Raw genomic sequence first — 23276 nt, 5'->3', positions numbered from 1 at the left:
ATATATATATATATATATATATATATATATATATATATATATATATATATATAAACACAAAAATCTTAAATATATACATTTTAAGAAAAATCGAATCATTTCTTTGGCATACCATCTTATTTAGCCATAAAAAAAAACTGTCACATACTGTCACATTGAATGGCATGATGATGTGTAAGTGACATCATTATAGGGAAATTCTACTGATTTATACAAAAATTCTGCATAATTCAAAAGTTTAACAAAGTCATTCAGACTGGTTTGGTGTGAAATGGTGCATTGTGGAGAATTTCTTTATAATGATGGTGACAGGAACCAGGGGTCACCATATCTACAGCACAAACATAGCCACTTTATTTACTATCCAAAACCACCAGATAACCTACACATGTTTGTGTTAATAATGGTAGTGCCAAATCTGCAAAAGTTGTTTGGGGACTATTTTGCATGCTATACCCTTCGCAATGCCAGCGTATTAACCACTTTACGAATTTCTCTGAGGCAGCTTTTAGAGGCGTTGAGCGTTTCAGACGCCTGATTCTAAAACAACCTGTGAACAGTTCTGACTTGGTAAGTTTCACATTTCACATTATACCACTCCGAGTGTTTACATCTTAACGATTCAATTATACAGAAATTTCGAAAAAGAGGTGGAGTTTCCCTTAGGAGCCAAGTTAAAGCTGGTCAAAACTGTGTTTATCCAACATTGATGATTTCCTGACCGGAACATATTCATTCTGTCACGCAAAATAGACAGAATTAGTGTTTTATTTAATTATTTTTGGCATTATTTACAGAAAAGTCATGTAATTTACTGTTAAAAACTAATAACCTGCTGAACGTGGATAACAGCCTGGCAGTTGGCGTCAAAATGGGGTTGGACTCTTAACCCAACTTATACATGCTTACTGAGGTAGGAAACCTTTTTTTCTTGGTAAGAGCAAAATGTAATGGTAAAAAGTGTGATTTCTTGTTATACACTTTTAATTACTTTGTCTGTTTTTCCGCATTTTTGACTCTAGGTACGGCTAACAACTGAGCTAACGCTAACAGTAACTCTGAGTAAAGCAGATGAATACTAACCTAACTAGCTACCTTTGCTAACTTTGTATATTATACGGGCTAGCAGTTAGCTAGTGTACCCGGGTTATAGCATTAGGCTAACCAGTGATTTTACAGTACAGCCTTTATTAAACCTCATCCAAGTACCAACCGTCGATGTCTGACAACAAGACAATATATCAACACGCATCGGTTCACACATGAAGAGCTCGGGCCGTTACGTACAGGGGAAGCCCCAGCTAAGCTAACAGAGGCAGCCATTGTGAGGCGTTAGCTTTTTTTTCCCACCTGTATTCCGACAAGCACAGGGTTGGCTATTCAGAAAGTTTGGCATTTTTACTAAAATCTTAATGGATTTATACTTTTGTACTTTTACTTCTACTTAACTAGGTACTAGTTTGGGCAGAAATCTGTCACTGTTTATACCTGATGCTCTTTTGCTTCTGCTAAATTGTTTGTGTTCAAGAACTTCATCATCATGGATGCGCATAAGACGGGGTTCGCCGGAATGCGGGTGGAAATAAAAACAAACACACCTCCGTGCGCCGGCAGAGGGACGCTTTACCAGAATGGATGCCCTGCTTTCTGTCTATGAATCACCACTGCACTTCTTTCTTGCTGCCCTCTGAGCAAAATCAACAGCACGGTCATGTCCCTCATCCTCCTCACCATCCTTATCATCACCACCCAACATTTTCCATTTCTGCAGCCCAAGCCATCTCCTGTAATCTTGTATAGAGCCTGGATGCAAATCACTAAGAAACGTCCTCCAGCAGATGATTTGCATGTACCCAAATCATAAAGAACTTCACTAGGGATGCCAGAAGAGGGGTATAAATATGTGTGCGTGCCGCCTAGGCATCCATGATGTTTCCACGGGCTTTTTAAAAGCTCATTCTATGATATGACGAACATGGTATGACTGTTACTGGACTAGAAAGGCAGACTGACGTCCGGCAAAAACACAGTGGCCTGTAACCTGCAAAGTATGATGGAGACAGGTAAGAATTGATGGAAACTATTGAAGGAATGTTCATTATCGAAATTGAATCTTTTAAATATAGAATATTTTGTTTAAGAATATATTTTTAACACCTAGGAATAATAGATCCTTGGCTTTTGTTTGTGACATGTTCTTTGTGAAGGGTGCTGTGACATGAGATAAGGGCTTGTTTATGACCATCTCCAATCTAGCCTACTAGACCTGGTGGCAGCTTGCATTTCCAACTAAAATTAGTTGACTTTACTTTGAAAAAAAATCATACAAACATATTGCCACAAAAAATATATGTATGTAAAGTGACCAGTTCAAGCTTAAATAACTTTATATATGAGTTTTAGGTACTTTCTCATATTCAGTGATCCACACTTAGTACGGTTAACTTAAACAGCCCCATCATTAACAGTCAAGTCCTATTAAGCTAGTATATATAAGCTGTAGTTGTATTTTATCATGGAAAACAGATTTTATTATATTAGATTCTATTCTGTAATGGGCTCTGATGTCTGTATGTGTTGTCTATGTGTAAAGGATGAACATTTTTAGCATATATTGCTAATTTTCTCTCTAGTTTTATATAAACAATATGAACAAAAAACTACACAAGGGGAGGATGATGGCATCCTGTAAACACCAACAACTTAAAACTGTGATAGATTTCTTAGAATGTATTAGCAGTGCTCTAGATTGGAAATCAATGCACAAAATACTTCATGCTTATTGGTTTAAAACTTAGTCTACTGAAAGGCTATGAAGTTTGTTTTATAATGCAGATGATTTTCCTAGAATGCACAGAAGAGTTAACAGAAATTTGCAACAATACACAAAATTTCCACACAGACTAGATCACTTAATTACTTGTGTTGTGAGCTCTTAGGAGATTCTCGCAGTAGACTTTGCTCGGAAATCCCCCATCTGACAGACCATAACGAGAGAACAGTTTTATAGTATTGGCAGCCTATGGCAATTGGCACAGAAAAGGAAACATTACACAAAACATCTACAAGTGCTGGTTTATTTGTGTTATTTGGCAAGACTGAAAAGCAGCGGAACGTAGTATCTCTGTTCAGTTTCTTCCTAACTTAAATATAGGGGTACAGCGGGTTCAAGTACAAAATGACTGGCAGCTTGCCTGCAGACATTCTTGTCAGTGGGCCTTTTCACGCAAATTTTCAGAGGGGTTTGGAGAACACGTTCTTAAAAAACAGAGCGCAGTCACACTAATGAACTTGGAGTTTTGTAGAAATCAAATTAAATGATATTTAAGTGTATATAAACTCATTTTAGATGCCTGTTCCTTAAAATAGAGGTTTAATAAATGTCATTTCTAAGTTAGTCAGCTGATATTCCAGAATATCCTATAAAATAGGGATGACCAAAGAGGGGCCCGCAGGCCAAAGGATGTTCCATTTGGCCTGACAGAAAGTTGTCCCTTTCCTCACTCCTTCAGCCAGAGAGATTTTATACTTTATATTTTTATGCAACTTTGTGTTTATTAGCATCTTATTGGGTCTCATTCACCAGCCGTTCTTAAAAGTACATTTCTTCTTAAATCTCACACAGTTTTCCAACAATTCCAATCAGTGTTTTCTTATTTGGGATTTGTTCTTAGGTAAGAACAGGATCTACACACACTCAACAAATGTACAAACAATTCTGCAGTTCAGGAACACATCGTGAATCAGATGTACGCTTTTTCTTAGGACCTTTCTCAAGAACAAATTCAGGAAAAAACTGAGGCCTATTGTTCTTTGAAAGTATGTGTAGTAGAGGTGGGCAAAATGATGTTTTATCACTACAATGTTAACATTCTTTTCTGAGTATATAGTCCATACCTAAATATCGCTGAACAGCTTCATGTTTCATTACATATAAAGCATAATTGTATCTTTTTTATTGTGTGTAGAACTGTTTAGTGTTTTAAAAGTTAAAATATATTTTTAATCGTTTTTAAATGCAGCACTACTGGTGCATTGTGTCTATGTGTCAAAATATCCATATGCTTATTGTATATCGTGAAAATGTCTTCAAGTATTGTGCTATGACGTATTTACCAAATCAACCACCCCTAACATGTAGTATACAATAATGTATAATGTTATAAAATGAAGCATAAAAAAAACTACAATTGTGATCCCAACACAGGTGTAACAGTATATTCGAGCTAATAGTCCATAACAAAACCACCTTAATGAAGAATTTCTGCCTTGTGTAAAGAAACTGTTGGAGAATACAGTTTCTCGATTTTAATACATTTTTCAGTGCAGCAGAAATAAGAAGTGGTTCACATTGTTTCTTAAATTAATGTAAGGTTTTAATATTTCCATTTTCAGTTTATTAAAGTAATTAACATTGCGCTTTCTAGTGTCCCGAGCTAACGCTCTAGCCACAAGCTAACATACATAATACAACAATATGATATGATACAATATGGCATGCTATGATACCATTCTTTGCAATACATTAAGCTGTATTATTACATTCTTTGTATACTGACAGTGTGCAAAATGTAAAGCTAACAAGCTGCTAGTGAGCTTTTTTGTCTTTTTAGCCCACTGCAAACATTATATATTTGGCCATCCCTGTTTAAAAGGTTTCTTTTTTCATACCTTAGCACAGCTACCAAACAAAAGTGCAAGAAGTTTGTCCCATATGACGTAAAACAGTTGCAACTGCTTTAATGATCAGATCACATTCTTTTAATCTGTTTGCAGAATCTACAGTAAATAAGGGTTAAAAAAATCAGGATCTGAGCTCAGACAGTAATGAACAAACATCTTTTGCATGCCTTCCAAGTCTTGTTTTTTTCTGTACAGTTCCATGCACGAAAACCCTACTAAAACGAAAGGTAACTATTAGAAACTTTATTTGCATTAAACCTAGACAATCAGTACAGTACTAAATAATGTACTTTTTTCATCATAACACAATAATATACTGAGGGCAGTAGCGTGTTGTTTTATGAACCCCTTAAATGGCCAGGTCCTAAAGTTTTACTACAACCTAATAATAGCTCAGCCAGTTGGCATTGTACTCCATGTAGTTACTGAATAATAAGTCTTAGTAAGTAATAAGCCTGGGATTTTAAGGGGTTGTCCATCATTGGTAGTCAGGTTATATGTGCTGTAGCAAACCGTGTAAAGTTTATTTTAGGCAAAGCAAAGAACTGGACGTAAAAAGTCCACCAATGTTTCCACCAGTTTCTGCATAGTTAAATCAATAAGATACTACCATGAAGATACCTACAGAATCAGTATCATTCACAGTGGTGATGATACACTTTCAGAAAAAAGGTACTAAACTGTCACTGGGGTGGTACCCTGAGGGGTATGTCATCCATTGCAAAAACTTGCAATGAAAACTTACTTGTACCTTTGAGGGTGCATTTGTATTGTTGTACCTTCGTAAACGAAAAATGTAAAATCTTTTTTCTGACAGTGTAGGAACCAGATGTCCTCTAAAACCTACGTCATTGAAAGTTATTTTATGAAATGGTTACAAATATGTTGCCTAAGGACTGAGACATTGTTGTTTTTTGACAGATTAGAGATAAGGCTTTGGCCTACAACATAATTTTGAACATACATTTTTAATGGAGAAGTAGATGCTAGGTGTTGTAAGGCAAAATAGTCCCCAAAGATTTTTTTTTTTTCAGATTAATAATGGTTATATTTGCATTGTAGACATTGTGACCTCTGGTTCCTATCATCACCACTGTAAAGAAATCTGTAAGCTTCTCTACAATTAACAATTTCACATCAAACCACTCAGGATGATTCCGTTTATATCTCAACGATTAAATTATCCAGAAATTTTGAAAATTTGGTAGAATTATGCTTTAATGGCATTGCAGTGGCATGTTAGTGTGTACAGCAAGATACCTTCACCTGCCAGCATAGAACTTTTTGTCACTTTATTTGTTTGTTTACAAAGTTGTGGTTGAATTCTGATAATGTTCTGTAATGTCCATGTTCAGTGGTAAAAGTGTAAGCTGTTGGTGAGTCACTTTCCCCACAACCAGGAAGAACTGTTTTTATCAAGATTCCGTGGAATAATACAGCAGAGACTAGTGATCAGTTACCGTGAGCCGAAAGTGAGAGTGCAGGCCTGCTGTTGTGGCCACAAAACGTTAAACTGACTAAACTTTTACTCAGACTTTTGAACTTATTCCCCTTTTCAGAGTCATACATTAACAGGGAAGGAGGGAATCACTCGCGTTGGTTATACATAGAAATGCACTCTCTTAGAGCAGGGGAAATCACAGTCTATTAGTTCCTCATTGATGGCAAAAAAGGGTGGCCAACCCCTGACCATTCATTTGAAAGCATTAATAAGCAATAAATGGTGAAAAGTACTTCAAAAGCCACTTGAAAAAGCCATTAATATTTAATAATTGGCTCACATTGTAGTAAACCAGGTACAATTAGTCCTTCACTGAATAAATGTTAGAACTGCACATAGAATACATGTCATACTGTACATACTGTACTATATAGACAATGTACTGTACTATACTATACTATAATGCACTGTATAGACATTTTTAGGACTGTTGCTTAGGGCCCCAGAGTCATCACTGGGCCTCTTGAAAATACAGCATTTATTTAGTGAATTTTTATGTATTTTTGTGTATACATATGTATCTTTATGTGTAAACGTCACATGCACAGGCCCAAAAAGGAGGTCCGACTCGATGTTTAGGTCTCAAATGCAAAATCAACATTATACTGATAAAGATATGATGACAATAGTAGATGATAATCTCACATCCTCGGAAGACACGTCCTTCACCAAGTTTTATCAGAGTTCTCTTTGAATACTCAGGTTTATCCACTTAGAGAAGGTTCCGATGCACAACCGACGTTACAAAATATTCTTCCTCATGTTGCAATTACACATTTCCTTTCATGCTGCATGCAATTGCACCATTATACAAAAGAATATAGTGGTGCAGGCTAGGGGTTGCTTAGGATGTCACTTAGGGCACCCAAATGTTCAGAAACATCCCTGGACATTGTGCACAAATTAAATGTGCGGTTTACTTTAGGCTATATGTAACAAACAAACAATATAATGAGTCTTTGTGAGTTGTTGGAGTTTAATGTTTTCATGTTTGGTTTGTTTGGTTTTACTGAGAGGTTAAATAGTCTTCCTAAATGGGGATTTTCTGTAAAACGCCCTTGGACTAGGTTTAATCTATGACTGGAAAACCCTCTTGCCTTTAAGGGGAACTCCACCAATTTTTTTAACTGCCACATATTTCAGTGGTTGTAAACGAACTCAGTCAGAGCGGTTTGATGTGAAGTCGTTCATTGTAGAGAAACTTACTGACTTGATTTTTCTCCAGTGGTGGTGAACGGAACCAGGGTTTGTGATATCTGTAACACGAATGTCGGAATTTTATTTGCTATCCAAAATGACTGGGGAACCTACACATCTCTCTGAGTTTTATATGTAATGTTGATAATGGTAAAATCGTGTTAAATCTGATTCTTTGGGCGTTATTTTACGTTAGAACGCTCTGCTTATTTGAAAATGTAAGTTTTAGGTAAAAATCTTATCTCAAAACTATCATGAACGTTTCAGGCATTAGGCCTTGTATTCGTAACCCTTTCAAGTAATAGCATTCTGCGAGGGAGCTTTTACAGATAATAAACACTTCCAGTTCCTATCACCACCACTGTGAACAATTCTGGCTCCGTACGTTTCTCTAGAATGAAGCATTTCACATCAGACCACTCTAAACGACTTGGTTTACATCTCAACAGCTTAGTTATGCAGTTTTGGAAAATTGGTGTAATTTCCCTTTAAACATGGCTAGTTTATCAATATTTGCAATAAAATGGCCTGCCAATATAGTCCACCACACTCTGGGCATTGGTGCCAAAAATGTGAAAAACCCTTTCATTGTCAGCTGATTGATGAGTCAACTGTCAGTTGTGGCAGAGATAATAAATGCATTTACCATGAATGTCATTCTCAGCAGAGTATTCCAAGCGAGTGTATCAAGGGGTCAGGGTCAAGCACACGGTCAAAGACCTGTTAGCAGAGAAGCGATCGAGACAAACCAACGTACCAAGATACAATGTAAGTAGCTGACACTTTTCTTTGCATTTCCTGTCCCTTTCACCTGAGAAAGTACTTGACTGTTACTCAGGCCTTTCATCAGCTATACCCATAACTTGGTTCTACCTCATGACTGTATCATCAACTTGAAACGGTTTTCTTATCTAGTTAACTCATCATTTCTTATAATCAATTAATAGTTTTTATGTTTTCTGCTGCTGTGTGGTTTCAACCATTGTAAGCATCTCCAGGCTATTTGAAAGCCTTAAACAAATGTGATACATTCATGTCGTGCATAGAATTGACTTGATTCAAATGTGCACATCATTTCCACATGAATAAAATAGCGTCGCTGTCACACAAAAACTTTTTATCTCCATTTTTGTCATTTTTCTTTTTTTAGGTGGTAGTTTGAAAAGTCCAGTTACCCTTTGCCTTGTGTTAAAATTTCATGATGAAAGGAGCAACAAAAATGACCCAAAATGACTTTAACGTACATTAACGTCCACTATATTAATCTCCATTACAAGTTAAGAATGTTTGGAGATGCGAGGTTTCTTTTCCAACAGCAATGATATATTAGTCTACAATTATTGCTGAAAGTCAAAATTGGATAGATGTAATTTACCGTAGTCATACATATAATTATATTATATATATATATATATATAATCAAATGCATATTTTGTAGTGTATTATTATTCTTATTATCATTATTATTATTATTATTATATACATCTCATACGTAATTCTGACTTTAGATAGTCGTGTTTTTTCCCATTAGCTTTAACTCACTAATTTAGCATGTCACAACGATGTTTTTTATTATTATTATTATTAGTAGTAGTAGTAGTAGTAGTAATAATAATAATAATATGACCCTATCTGGACTAAGCGGTTAAAGATGATGATTATGATGATGATGGTTATTGATATTTCTCATCAACACGATTATTTCTAAAAGTAAGTAAACTGAAAGACACATTCGCCTTGATATAATATATGTCTTTCATGTGGAAATTATGTACACATTTGAATAAAGTAATTCCAACAAGTATAACAAATTATAAATTATAATTATAAATAATAATGTATAACAAATGATTCATTTTATTAATATCTGTCTTGGATTATTATACACTATCTACACACATACTGAATTCCGGTCTTTAGAGAGTACTGCTCCTTTTCTTTTCCATTACCTTTAAAGAGGAATTCCACCTATTTGTAAAATTCCTGTTTTGTTCAGTGTTTGACAAGTTATTCAGAGTGGTTCAATATGAAATGTAATATTGCAGAGAAACTTATTCAGATTTCTTTACTGTGGTGGTTATATGAACCAGGAGTTGTGATGTCTACAACACAAATATAGCCATTTTATTTACTGTCCAAAACCACCAGTGAACCTACGGAGTTTTATATGCAATGTTAATAGTGGTGAAACAGTGGAAAAATCTAAACAATGAGTTGTCTTTGAGGACTATTTTGCCTCACCACACTGTGTATGTACCTCTCCACCGTGAATGAACTTGGAAAAAAATGTTTTAGAACAAAATCTTATCTCAGAACTATCGTAAAACAATGTATCGAGCATCAGGCTCTGGATTCGTAACTGTTTTGTATAATAGCTTCCTGTGAGGCAGCTGTTACAGGCTTTTAACTCTTCAGACGTCTGGTTCATATCACTGTGAACAATTCTGATATGGTAAGCTTTTCTAGAACAGAGCATTTCACAGCAAACTACTCTGAATGACTTCACTTTACTTACATTTTACATCAATTCAGTAATGTAGCATGCCATGCTAATGTTTACACAGTAATGTATAACACATTATTATTAATATTATTATCATCACTGACATTTCTACATCTGTGACATACAGTTTTACACTATTACACAATATCCACTCGTCTCATATGGAATTCCAGAGTGTATTTTCTTTTCCATCAGCCCTAGCTGACTAATATAGCATGCCACTGTAATGTATACAAGCGGAACCACAGGCTGAGAGCATGGTGGGTGATGGATGACACGTCTCTTGTCACCTCAGAAAGATTGATATCAGGTGCACCTGCCTGCATCAGCACTGTCTTCCTGAAAGGGTCCAGATAAGTGAGGCATTGTTGCAGGCAGACGGTTAAAAGCAGCATTAGGTCACTGCCGAGACTTTAACCAAAGACAAACAGGCTGCCCTTGTGCTAGGCTTTGCTTGTTGCTGCGTGTGTGTATGGACAGCCCCCTCCCACCCCCCTTCCTCACTTAGTAATGGCCCTAATCTAGCCTCATGCAAATTTTCCAGAGAAGCTGATGGCATTGGCACACAATCATGCCAGAGTCCAGTGCCAGTAAAAGGGTTATTGCTGTCTTAAAGATTTTGCTTCATTTACAACGTGGGTTATTCGTTTAAACAAGACACACCCCATGGAATGAAGCGAATGTACTAGTAATTACTGGTAAATTAGTCAACCATGTATACGAAAGTCAGAGACTACCCATTAGCTTCCATTCAAAACGACCATTAAGCACATGTCGCTCTTTTTCCAGGAGATATTTCTGAAGAGTTTAGATAAAAGATAGTCCACTTGCATAAGGAACGGGTAAGTGAAAGGAAAATAAGTGGGGAAAAAAACAGGCATTTCCAAAACTGGAGTTTAAAAAAAATATATTAAAGGATACAGAAGAAATGGGCCATGCAAGACCTGGAAGACCTCCAAAACTGTCACTATCAATCAGCACTTTCTAAGTTTAATCTTTGAGACGGTCCTCAGATCTGGAAAAAAAAGTGTTTCTGTTTGTTCTTCCACTGTGAGTCTGAAAGGATGAGTAACTGTCAAAAAGCCTTTATTGAGAAAAGGAAATAATCTCAACATGAGCCTCAACATGAATGCAACCAGCTTCTTAAACTGATCTTTGGAGGTGTGGTAAAATATACCTGCAGATTTCTGAAACTGAAAGCAAGTCTCCTGAAAAGGTTGGCAGCTATAAGAAGTGGACATTTTTTTGTCTTTTTGAAAGGAATTAGTGGAAATAAATGGTGTTTGCTGACTTTTGTACAGTACTATATCGCAGCTGTCAGAAGAAAACCTTGTATCTCCATTTTTGTTTTTGCTGTTTTTCAGTTTGAAAATACCTGTTGTCCTTTACGTTGTGTGTAAATTTTATGAAGAATGGACCGAAAGGAAAGGCCCAGAATTACTTGGAAAAAAGTCTGGTTACATTGACTTACATTTAAAGTAAAGTAGGTTTTTTCCTTTTCCTGTAAAGTTGTAATTGTGGAGATACGAGGTTTTCTTCCAACAACAGCGATATACATATATGGTGTGGAAACCCTAAAGGGCCAAGGATTCTCAAGTTATTTGTATCATTATCATGACATAGCAAATGTTGTTTTCTCGAGATCTCGAGATTTTTATGCCTTTATTATATCATAACATGTTATCTCTATAAAACAGTCTCCTATACGGTGGTATATAGTGGGTTATAAGATAAATAACTCAAGATCTCGAGAAAACAATTCATTATGAAATGGTTGAACAATGTAAGGGCAACTGCCATTTTCAAACAGTGCAAAAAAAACAAAAAACAAGTGAACACTAGAAAAAAATTCGTTTTTTCAGATGCTGGATATTGCAGATATTGCTATTTATTTATCTTTAGTTTTCTGGCAGGGTATCGGTCTCATACAATGAGACATAATAAAAGCCTCAACCCTTTTCTTCTGCACATAAGGACACACTTTATCTGTTAGCTGGTTGTCATTTGGGATGTATTCCCAGTCATCCAATCATTTTAGACCCTCAAGGCACACAACACTGGAGGCAAGCGAGTGCACACACACACACATAAACCCTGGGTATGGGGAGTGCTATTGTAACACTGGCAAATCACATTCAAATATCCTCCCACAAAATTTGCCTGGCTTTCAACAGAACCAGCTTGTGTACTAGAGCCTTCCTGTGTTCACACTGCCTTTAAAGTCCCTGGAACACGCCAGGGATTCCATATTCTGGGCTTTTGTGCTCCACAAAGTGAGCATTAACTTGCATTTGTAAGCTTTTCTCACACTTTTTTTGTGTATTATGGTGTTGTTTTCAGTGACTTTTTAGTTCTCTCAGAAATAAGACCTCATGGGATATCAAGAGATCAGTGGCTAACACATGTAGATATGCATGCTGCCCTGAAGGCAACAATAATAATGCCTATAATTCTGTCTTTTTTTGGTTTCCAGACAGGAGCTAGCACCTCCCAGCCAGCTTTTGTACAAATGCCGGGTGAGTTCATCTTCATATGTGATCATCTGATAAAGAGCTCCCACACAGCTAATTAGGCTCTCAAACAGAACTGTGTGCTGGAAGTGATGAGAGAGCTAATTCGGTGAGCTAACGCTAACCTTCCTCCTTCCTCTTGCAGGGCCTCACATGCTTCCTGGATACTACAGCATGCGAAGGTCTTTCCTGCCCGATTCCGAGCTTTGCCATCCGATGAAGCAGTACTCTACAGACTCCTACTCCTCAGCTTTAGGGAGCAAGGCCTTTTCTTATGACCACTCCTCCAGCTACCCCTCTTTCATTGACAGCTACTACCAGCCCGAATCATTTGGAGACTACCGAGGCGCAACCGCGTATACAGCTAGCGGAGGGTCGCTCTTTCCATCATCCACGCTGTCCACACTGCTGCCCTCTCTGTCTGGCGAGTCGTCCTCACATCTGCTCTTGGTACTTACCTTGACCTTCTATACTCTTTTAAACATGCTCTCTTCAATTAGGTCTTTTCTTGACCCGGGAATCCACGGCGCCATCTTCAGGGCCGCTCCATTGTTTTATTAGCCTTCAGAGGGGCAAATGAACATAAGTGTCGACTTCTGAAGCAGAACTTGCCCAGAAATCATTGCGACCTGATGCATTTTCCTTTTCAAACCCCAATAAAATGGCAGACAACGCTGTTTATAAGCCATAGCAGTAAACTATTTCAAAATGCTTAACATTTCCAAACCATAACATTTGATTTGCTGGGCTTTAGGTCACAAACTACTCTTGTCTCTTGTACATGACATCTGAAACAGCTTCATCACTTTACTCAGCTAACAGGCTAGTTAGCATGCTAAAGGCTACATAGCCAACAACAACAGAAAGAAGGGCAGTACACCATGTTCCTCCTCCACATTTATAGCCAGGCAAAGCAATTACTCCCAAATGTTCTGTATGTTGTGTTCAAACGTCTCAAATTGAAAAGTTACATTGAAAAGTTTGGCTAACTGAGCTCACTGAGGCTAACCTGCCGAGGGCTAGTGCATTTTGTACATTTTTCAACTGAAGGCATATAGTAAACATAACTGGGGTCTTCAGCAGCAGAATTTGACCAGAAATCTTTGACATAATTCCTTTATAAAACACATTTTGTTTATAATCTGTAGCAATAAAATACTTAAAAACTATAACATTCAATTTGCTATGCTCATACTGGGATTTATGCTGATATACATTTAAGTGGTGTTGAGTGATTTGCTCCTCACTGTCTGCTCCTCCTCTTGTGCAGGGAGTGACCATTTGTGGTGAAGCAAAGTTACTGAGGGAACGTTGAAACCAGTTTTGAAACAGGCTCTATAGTCACCTTTATATGCATATCAGTGATACAGCTTAGCATAGGACAGTCAAAGGAAAACAAACCTCTAGTTTGAAGAAAAAAGCTTGGTTCCAGATTTCTCCTGGATGCCCCCAGCCATCATATGGATTTGTTAAATTCTGTCACCAACACACTGGGTTTAATGTAATGAAGTATTGGCTCGCCAAACCTGGTGTTATATGATATACACATACTGGGCTGCACCGAGGACAGGTTTGGAAACTGTGAAACAAACGCACTGACATATGGAAAATCACTACTTATGGCTAAAGTTATTTGTATTTATTCCAGTATTAATGTTTTTTTTGTGCAAATAAACACTTGCACAGATAAATAGCTTTTTAAATCAGATTTTCTCAGGTGCCAAAAACTTTTGCACAGTACTGCATGAAAAGAGACTTCACTAACTCTCAGAGTTAGACTTTCTTCCTTTGAGATAACCAGAAAAGACGTAATTCAAAAAGACCTTGCTGTAGTTTTTTAACTGACACTGGATGTTATGTCGTGATAATGCATATATTATGTAACAATATCTTTTTCTTCTGATTGTATCATGGATATCATCCGTTTGTAAAATACATTACCCAGCTTCATGTTTGATTACAAAGAGATCATATTTAGTGCCGTTTCATTGGATTTAGTGCAGCTCAGTATGTGAAATGTTGAATACAAATTATTGTAATAATTATTGTAAATAAATATCGTGACATATCGTGTATCATGAAAACGTCTTGAATTATATAATCTCGCCCACCCCACATTTGCAATCATTTTAACATAGGACAGAAAATAATTTGCAATTTTTATTTAAAAACAAGCATCAAAATTGTTGTTTTACATAAAAATAATACTTCAGCATCTGCAACGTCTGTGATGCTGTTTCTTGTACATCTGTGACTAAAAATCACTTATAATAAAAACTCAAAAAGAAGAATAATCATAGTGTGTTGGTTAATTTAGAAATAAAACAAGAATATTTTCTGTGGTTTATTCTTCTTGTGAGTTCATTTTTAATGGCTTCAGAGGTTTGGGACACCATTTGCCACCCCAGTTCTTGAATGGCCCAGCTAACAACACCAGCTAGCATTGTGCAAACTGCTAGCCTATGTTTGCTTTTAATACTGTATGATAATAGACTATGTAAAAACAGACTATGTAGCAGCAGCCGCACACTTTAAGATGACCATGTAAACCTAGTTTTAGCTATGTAAATCCTTACACTGCCTTTAAGTCCTCCACAGAAGCTCCTGTGACTTTGTAGGTCAAAGATTAGACATGGTGTAAGAGGTTTTGGTGGGAATGAAGGTGGATAACCTGGGAAAAATGCTTTTCTCTTTACTTTTTTCTGTCATTAAAGAGTGTCATTTATTTTAACATTACTACAACAAAATGAAGAACAGAGATGAGTTGAGTCATGTTGCAATCCATTTGAAACCATCATGTAAAATGTGTTTATATTTGTATTTTTTGCTTGTGGATGACTTTGGCCTGCAGCGTTTATGTGTAGCTGATGAATGACTGAAATATATCAAGTTTACAGTACAAACATCAGCGGTTACCGTTCCTTTTTATTGGCACACCACCAACTCAGAAAGTCAGGGTTCATTGAAATATCGGAGTCTCCTGCTAGTAATCCTGCCAAAAAACAGTGGGCATTGAAAGAAAAAAACAGCATCAATTCAATGGTCTTAGCTGGTTTATGTCTGTGTGGTGCTGGGTTAGCTGGTCACCCAGTATGGTCGTGCTGGTTGACAAACATACCAGCATCTAAAACACAACACATGCTATGTGGGGAAATGTGACATTGTGGTGGCGTTCAAGTTCATCTCATTAACACAATATTTCAACACATCTTGAAGGCAGCAATAATGCTCCTTAGCAATGCACTTATGCTAAGGCACCCCTTATTTTTTTGCAAAGTGTTAGCAAAGTATAGCATAATTAGGGTTGGGAATCTTTAGGCACCTCACGATTCGATATGATTAGGATTCAGAGGGCTGTGATGCGATTATAAAACAATTATCAATGCATCTTGATGCGTCTTTTTTTCTATACAGGATTTCTTTTTTCTCACTGTGTGAGGACTTGGTACTTTCAAAGCAAAGTATTTGTAATGATCCATAATGAATTTACTTCAAATATCTTTTATTAATTAAACAAATGGAAGTGATGTGGCAAGTGAACTGGAAGCCTCTCATTCACTGCTCTTGTTTGGAGCACATGAGATGCTGCTGCCACTCATCTGCGATAAAATGCAGTTATGGTGACATAAGATCCAGTGGCAATTCGGTTTGGGGGTTATGTTGTAGAGAGTGGAGGGGTCACTGTATCAGTAAAATATCTTCAAGACGGGACGCTGTATCTCGGCTCCAACGTTCAACATAGCGCGAAAGCCCTGGTTCTCAACGACGGAGAATGGACGCAAATCCTTGGTAATAAAAGTTGCGATAGAATTTGTAATTCGCCTCCAAGTTGGGTAGAATCTTTGACATCGCTTGCTCGATGGTCCTGTGGTTGGCAGCAGGTACAACCGGTAGGAAAATGGGTGGAAACATGTAATATGGTTTCTCATGTTTGTCGTTTCCAAAATATTTTAGTTTAGTGTGATACAACTTGCATATAGAATGGCTCTCATTCAGGTCCCTTTTCCCCTGGCGTGCAGACTGCAGGTTACATAGCAACGCAGTCTCGCCTGGCTAGTAGCGAACAAAAAGGCAAAGATTTAAGACGAACGTTTGGAGACGAGTGGACTTATTCGCATTTACAAGCGACACAGTTGGTTTCCTGGTACGTTAAACCTGCAATGAGATACTGTCAAACACTAAAAAGTTGCAAAGCTGAAGTCAGCTTCTCTTTCGAATTTTCCCAGTCCACCTTAAATGGTGCTGCATTTACATTCTGGTGCCTCAGGCAGAATTTAAGGTGGAACGGGAAAATTCGAACAAGAAGCTGGAGAATAAGAAGCTGATTTCAGCCTCATAAAACAGTCGAACGTTGAGAGACATTTTACAATAAGCTGCTCTACTTTTGAAAGTTTTCTGGTGGAGATGGGAGGAAAGTGGCTATAGCTGAGCTAAAGCTTAAAGCAGAGCAAAGTAAAACTGCGTTTTTGTTTATATTGTTTAGCCTATATTAGGACATTAGTACATACTGAGACATATTGGACATTAAATGTTGTGGATCCCAAGGTGGTCTGATATTTGTTGAAAGGACAAAATGTCTCTTCTTAACATTTGGGTTGTGACTCCTGACCTAACCTGGCTTTTAATGCAGAGGGTGCCAGTCGTATTTCTCGCTCATCCAGTTGTGTTTTTGTTATGTGCTGCCACAGACTGTCTGGGCGCTGCACTTCCGCACTTCCAAGTTCCACCTTTTGCTTTCTGTCGACATTACGTTATAAATTAAATATTTAGAAAATCGATTTTTGACATTTGTCAATCGATTCAGAATCGTCCACGTCCGCATCGCAATGTATCTAAGAATCGATTTTGTCCTCCACCCCTAACCATAATGTACATTCTTACTCACAAATTGCTAAACTTTACAGTCCGTAAAATCAGTGTCTGTTTATTTCCTCCATCCTCCTGTGATGGAATGTAATGAACACCCAAATAGTGATTTCAGTATTCAAATACTGGCACCTCAGATGGTTAACCAAATGTGCATCCCTAGTGTCTAATGATGTATAATGATGCAGTTTGCATGATGCTAATATATGCCTTGTTGTCTACATTAGCCTTGTAGCTCCAGTGTAAAATTTTAAAGGAGAAAACTTCAGGAGCCAAACATCTTGGCCAACTGACTACATTTTGGAAGGGGAAAAATTGTGTACATTTGATCTTTTACAAAACTACATTTCAAGGAGAATAGAAATAACATGCAACACATGCACCATGATGCCTTGTAAGCTCATCTTTTATCCTCTTCCTTCCTACAGAGAGATCCATGGGACCAGTCTTCAGAAGACCACGTCAGTCAGCCAGAGGTTCTGTGCCCCGAGGCTTCGGCCCCAGTGGCAGACTCTCCTTCCCTGGGCGGCCAAGACTCAGGCGGGTCCTCACCGTATCGCCTCTCCACGAGCCGCAGCAGTGCATCCATCCCCTCCAGCTCCCAGCCCTACACCCTGCAGACACTGGAGGACGTCCACTACCCAGCGACCTCCTACAGCTCTGCCTCCAGCTACTCCTGCCCGCCGTACATGACTGTCCCAGGGGATCTGGCCGTGGTCAAGATGCTCCCCGTGTCTTCAGAAGAGGGCAGTGGCAGCGTGGCGTCACTCAGTGACACTACGGGTCAAGCGTGGGCTAAGGATGATGGATCTGGCTCGTGGATGTCTTATGAGACAAGAAGGGCTTTTTAAGAGGCTCCAATGCATTTATACAGACACTGAACTGGTGAAGCAAGCAGAACCTGAAATATGACACACAAAACTGGTGGATTTTAGGCTGAAGTTTGTAATAAGCTTAACAGCTTAAAGGAATACTCCAGTCTTTTTTAGTCTAATCCCTATCTGCTGCATAGAGTCAATTGCCAGAAAATCTGTTGGCTCAGAATTAGGAGTGGTTAACATGAATTTAGCATTATCATAATATTAGTACACTGACTAGCTGCATGTTACATTAACAAGGGAGCATAATTAGTCCTGTTTAATTTAATTTAGTACAGCACTGGATGTAAAACATTAAATACGTAGATTTATATGCACACATTTGTGCACCTAACTTTTACAAATGGCATATTTTGTTGATTTTCTAAGTGAAAATAAGTTGAGACATACTCCAAAGTAGGGGTGCGGGAAAAAATCGATTCTTAGATGCATCGCGATGCAGACATGGACGATTCTGAATCGATTCGCAAATGTCAAAAATCAATTTTCTATATATTTAATTTATAACGTAATGTTGACGGAACGCAAAAGGCGGAACTTGGAAGTGCGGAAGTGCAGCGCCCGGACAGTCTGTGACGGCACACAACAAAAACACACATGGACGAGTGAGAAATCTGACCGGCTCCCTCTGCATTAAAGCCAGGTTAGGTCAGGAGTCACAACACAAATGATAAGAAGAGCCATTTTGTCCTTTAACAAAAATCAAACCAGCTTGGGACCCTCAACATTTATGTCCAGTATGTCTCAGTATGTGTTAATGTTTAAGGCTAAACAATATAAACGAAAACACAGACTCTACTCTGCTTTAAGCTTCGGCTATAGCTGCTTTTCTTCCAACTCCGCCAGAAAACTTTTCCTCAAAAGTTGAATAGTTTCTTGTAAAATGTCTCTCAGCTTTCAGCTGTTTTACGAGGCTGAAGTCGCTTCTCACTCGCCAGCTTCTTGCTGAACTTTCCCGTTCCACCTTAAATTCTGACTGAGGCGCCGAAGGTAATTGCGGCACCATTTAAGGTGGAACGGGAAAATTAGAAAGAGAAGCGACTTCATCTTCGCAACTTCTTAGTGTTTGACAGTTTCTCGTTGCAGATTTAACGTACCAGGAAACCAAGTGCGCTGCTTATAAATGCGAATAAGTCCATTCACCCCCAAATGTTCGTCTGTCTTTCTCTTTTCCTTTTTCGTTCGCTACTAGCCAGGTGAAACCTCGTTGCTACGTGACCTGCAGTCTTTCGCGCCTTCCCCCCTTCTATCACGAGACCAAAACCAAAGTTCTAAAATCACTAAAGACTATATAATGTGCTGCGTGGTCATCCATTACCACTGGATCTTATTTCACCATAACAGCGCATTTTATCACAGATGAGTGGCAGCAGTGTCTCCAAACAAGAGCAGTGAATAAGAGCCTTCTAGTTCACTTACCACATCACTTCCATTTGTTCAATTAATAAAAGATATTTGAAGTAAATTCATTATGGATCATTTCAAATACTTTGCTTTGAAAGTACCAAGTCTTCACACAGTGAGAAAAAAGAAATCCTGTATAGAAAAAAAAGATGCATCAAGATGCGTTGATAATCGTTTTATAATCGCATCACAGCCCTCTGAATCCTAACTGAATCGAATCGTAAGGTGCCTAAAGATTCCCACCCCTACTCCAAAGGAAACAAACTTAAAAAAAAAAAAAACATAAAATGAAATAAATTTTCCCCAATATGTTAAATTCAGCAAATAAGTAGTAACTGTTGAATAAAACGTGCAGAAGTGTGTTCTCTGTAGAGGATGCATTGTTGTATTTTCACTTAAAAAATGAGCAAAACAATTTGTCCATGGCCGTTATAGTTTTTGATAATATTTTTAAAATGTGGTACCACTGTTGTTTTTCTCTGTTCCAACTCATCAAACTTCAGAAAAACGAAATGTTCTAACACATACTGTATATCATATTGTGATATTGTTATGTTTTTGCCATATCACTCACCCCTACTCAAAGCACACCTAAAGGGCCATTCTGGCCTAAAACTACTATTGTATTTGCATCATATGTGTAGTATCCATAGCTGCATTGCATCTGTCAGTTTGACTCTATTTGACAGACTTTATAATTTTGTACCTTTTTTTTGTTTTCGTCCATCAATGTTCTAACTGCAATACCCAGCATGCATTATGCAAATACATCATACAACTGCTGGGAATTCTACCATGGTGACAAAGAAAGCCACTGTTGTAGAAGCTATATATTCAGCTTTCTGGCCGTTTTTCAAAAAGTTCCTCCCACCTTTAAGACACATTTCCTCATCTTTAAATGGGAAAATCTCACTCTAAAGGCTTTTGTGGCACCACTGTAGTTGCCAAATTACATTTTTCATATTGGTCCTTTAAAATATAGGCTATCTGTCAGCTTCTATTATAAGTGCAACAGGCTCTGGGAATCCAGTTGATCCGATTACTCTCTGTAGTAAAATAGAGAATAGGTTGAAAAACTCTGGAGTATTCCCTTAATAGATAGCTATATTAGGTACAACTTTAAATGTATTTTTTTTTACATAATCCATTCAACATTACAGTGAGCTTCATTGATTACAGACTGTCACAGAATAGTCTGATTATAAATTAAAATTAACATTCTGTTGTCTTCTTGAATACTTTTGTCTGATGCACTAAAACAGTGAAACACATTGGCCCTTATTTGTCAAAGTTGCGTACGGTCAAATCCTAATTTTAAGTAAGTGCATGCAAATTTCACCTGCAGTTTTGTGATTCCTCAATTTCATCTTTGGCATATCTGTACGATCAAACTCAGGTCTGGTAGTGGTGCGTGTAAAATCTGAGCGTAAACATTTAACAACGTGAAAAAATGCCTGATTTGCGGTTAACCATCATCTATGTTACCACTAGTAAGAATAAATATAAAATAACAGTAATAACAATCATATCTGTCCAAGGCAATCCAGCACAAAACTGGATGTACCTGTTTTACATGCACACTTATATAAATAAATATGCCACTTTCCATTTAAAGACATATTACACTGCGCAAAATCATAGAAACCAAGGTTTAAAGGTTTTTGTGTTCATCACAGTGTAAAGGATTCTAATGGTGTAATGGGTTTCCTAGGACTGATTCCAGATACATTTGATGGTTTCCTAATGGGATCTAAAAGTGTCCTACAGGAACTAGGGCCTCTAACAGTAACTATTAAGCCAATTCCCATTAGAAGGCTAAATCATCAGGTTTTAATCCTAATAGTTCTTATGGTCTTTTTTCAGCAGGGATGTTACTGATACCGCCCAAATAAAATAAACAGCCAGTGCAGAAGCATCTCATACACAGCAGTAATACAATATTCAAATGTGTCATTTTAGAAAAATAATCACACTACATAATCACGTCATTCTACCATATAGCACTATAAAGTTTGGTCAGTAGGATAAGCAGTAGCAGTGCACTTACTTCTCCACCTCAAACTGCACCTACGAGCACAGCCATTGGCTCACAAGACACTGAATGCTGACTTTCTGTTGGCTTCCTACCAAAACATGCATGAATTAGGGCGTGGTTCATGTAAATGATATGTAAATGAGGTACGGTTGCTTGATTTCACGCACTGAGGCAGATTCATTATCTCACATCGTACGAAAGTTTCATGAATCAGATGCAGAGTAGTTTGTATGTCCTTAAATTTGGTCAAGTTTGCGCTCTTTCTTATGCAACTTAGATGAAAAGGGCCATTGAGCGTGCCTCACGTCTTCTGAGAGGGAACCCAAATTCCTAAAATCAGAGAATATCCTGGGTTAACGCTGGTACTGACAACACTGAGAGTGAAAATCTCAGCTCAGTGCTGATGGTGTCTATGTGTGCATTTTTTAGTTCCCAGAAATCATTAGGCCTCCTCTGAAGGCCTAGAAGGCCCTGAGGGTTCCTCTCTAAACTACAAGTTGTTCATTTTTCAGCTTTGGGATGAAAAGCAGAAAACATATTTAACAGAAAATTGCACGACAACTCAATATACAGCCTGGTCTCATTACCTATGTGCATCAATTCTTATGCAAGACTAAACACTGGACTGCGAATTCCAATACAATATCAAAATTGTTTGTGTTTAGTGTGATCACCCTCAATACTTAGCGTGTTTACTGAGTACTTAATGTGTTTATACAGCTTCAGTTTTTTCAGGTTCAATTACACATTTAGACACATCAACCCATAAAACCTTAAACCACGTTTCAGATGTTCAGTGTTTTAGTGCAATTTTTTTTTTTTTCTGTTTTCTTTTCTCAGTAACGACTTCTCCAAAGATCAGTCCTAGAAGTTGAAGTTTCGGACCCTTAGCACTGAGGTGTCTTCTCACAAGGGAAGGATGGACAGAAACACCTGTGGGCTTTTTTATATCTGAATCAAGGGTGGAGCTTGATTTTCTCCTGTGTTTCATAGTTGTTAGGAGTCCCATTTTTGGTGTATCTTTTAATACTTTTTTTCTAGTTTGAAAACTCCTGCTTTTTCACTTATATTCCCTTAACTTATCTTCTTTGTGCTGGTGGATTATTTTGTATCTAATCTTCTTGGAAATGTCACATTTAGCCATTTTAGATGCACATGAGAAATAATTTTTTTAAGGCAGCTGAGGTGTGTGTAGGTAGTTGATTTTATAATATTAGTGTCTTTAGTGAGAACATATTGCTATGATGGCGTTTAGGGCCACTGTTAATAAAAATAAAAATAGTAGACTTAAATAAAGTCGTAATGTTTCGAGAAAAAAAACATAATATTTTGAGTAAAAAGTCATACTACTTCGAGAAAAACGCCGTACTATTTTGAGAAAATGGTCATAATATTTAGAGAAAAAAGTCGTAATATTTTGAGAAAAAAAAGAGTTGAATTACAACATTAAAGTGGCGTTAATACCGGGAAAGGTCGCAATATTGTGGCCAAAGGCTTTGCAAAGTGAAGGCAGCACCTCCTTGTGTTAAAGTGAGGGGCGTTGAGGAGTTGGTGGAGTTATGCTTTCATATCGATTTCACCCATAAAGAAATACTCAGTCTCCCTGTCTCTCCTGGCACATCAGCACCAGCCTGTTATTAGTATAAGAAAAGGCTAAAACGGCTCTTCAGGAAACTTTATTTAACTGTCTGTGTGTTTT

At 37.6% G+C, this 23276-nt stretch overlaps 1 protein-coding gene across 3 annotated transcripts; it reads left to right on the top strand.

Moving 5' to 3' along the window:
- The first annotated feature begins 442 nt into the window (after positions 1-442).
- cunh11orf53 (chromosome unknown C11orf53 homolog) lies at positions 443-18582 on the top strand. 3 transcript variants are annotated; one of them, XM_036580482.1, is made up of 6 exons: positions 443-913; positions 1529-2063; positions 8046-8149; positions 12358-12400; positions 12540-12844; positions 17689-18582. In XM_036580482.1, the coding sequence occupies exons 2-6, from the start codon at positions 2051-2053 to the stop codon at positions 18109-18111; spliced, it is 888 nt and encodes a 295-aa protein (XP_036436375.1). In that variant the 5' UTR covers positions 443-913; positions 1529-2050; the 3' UTR covers positions 18112-18582. The 3 variants fall into 3 exon arrangements, with proteins under 3 accessions (XP_036436375.1, XP_036436376.1, XP_036436374.1); XM_036580483.1 differs by lacking the exon at positions 443-913 and having other exon boundaries at positions 1439-2063; positions 8049-8149; XM_036580481.1 differs by lacking the exon at positions 443-913 and having other exon boundaries at positions 1439-2063.
- Positions 18583-23276: the final 4694 nt, after the last annotated feature.

The sequence above is a fragment of the Colossoma macropomum genome, unplaced genomic scaffold (genome assembly GCF_904425465.1).
Source record: "Colossoma macropomum unplaced genomic scaffold, Colossoma_macropomum, whole genome shotgun sequence".
Lineage (NCBI taxonomy): Eukaryota > Metazoa > Chordata > Actinopteri > Characiformes > Serrasalmidae > Colossoma > Colossoma macropomum.
This window is presented reverse-complemented; position numbering and strand designations above follow the sequence as displayed.

What these genes read in the sequence shown, in the direction of transcription:
- cunh11orf53 (XM_036580482.1), top strand. An exon ending in CCAACGTACCAAGATACAAT is followed by an intron (nt 8,150 to 12,357) that starts GTAAGTAGCTGA and finishes TTTGGTTTCCAG; the next exon opens with ACAGGAGCTAGCACCTCCCA. An exon ending in CGTCCTCACATCTGCTCTTG is followed by an intron (nt 12,845 to 17,688) that starts GTACTTACCTTG and finishes TCCTTCCTACAG; the next exon opens with AGAGATCCATGGGACCAGTC.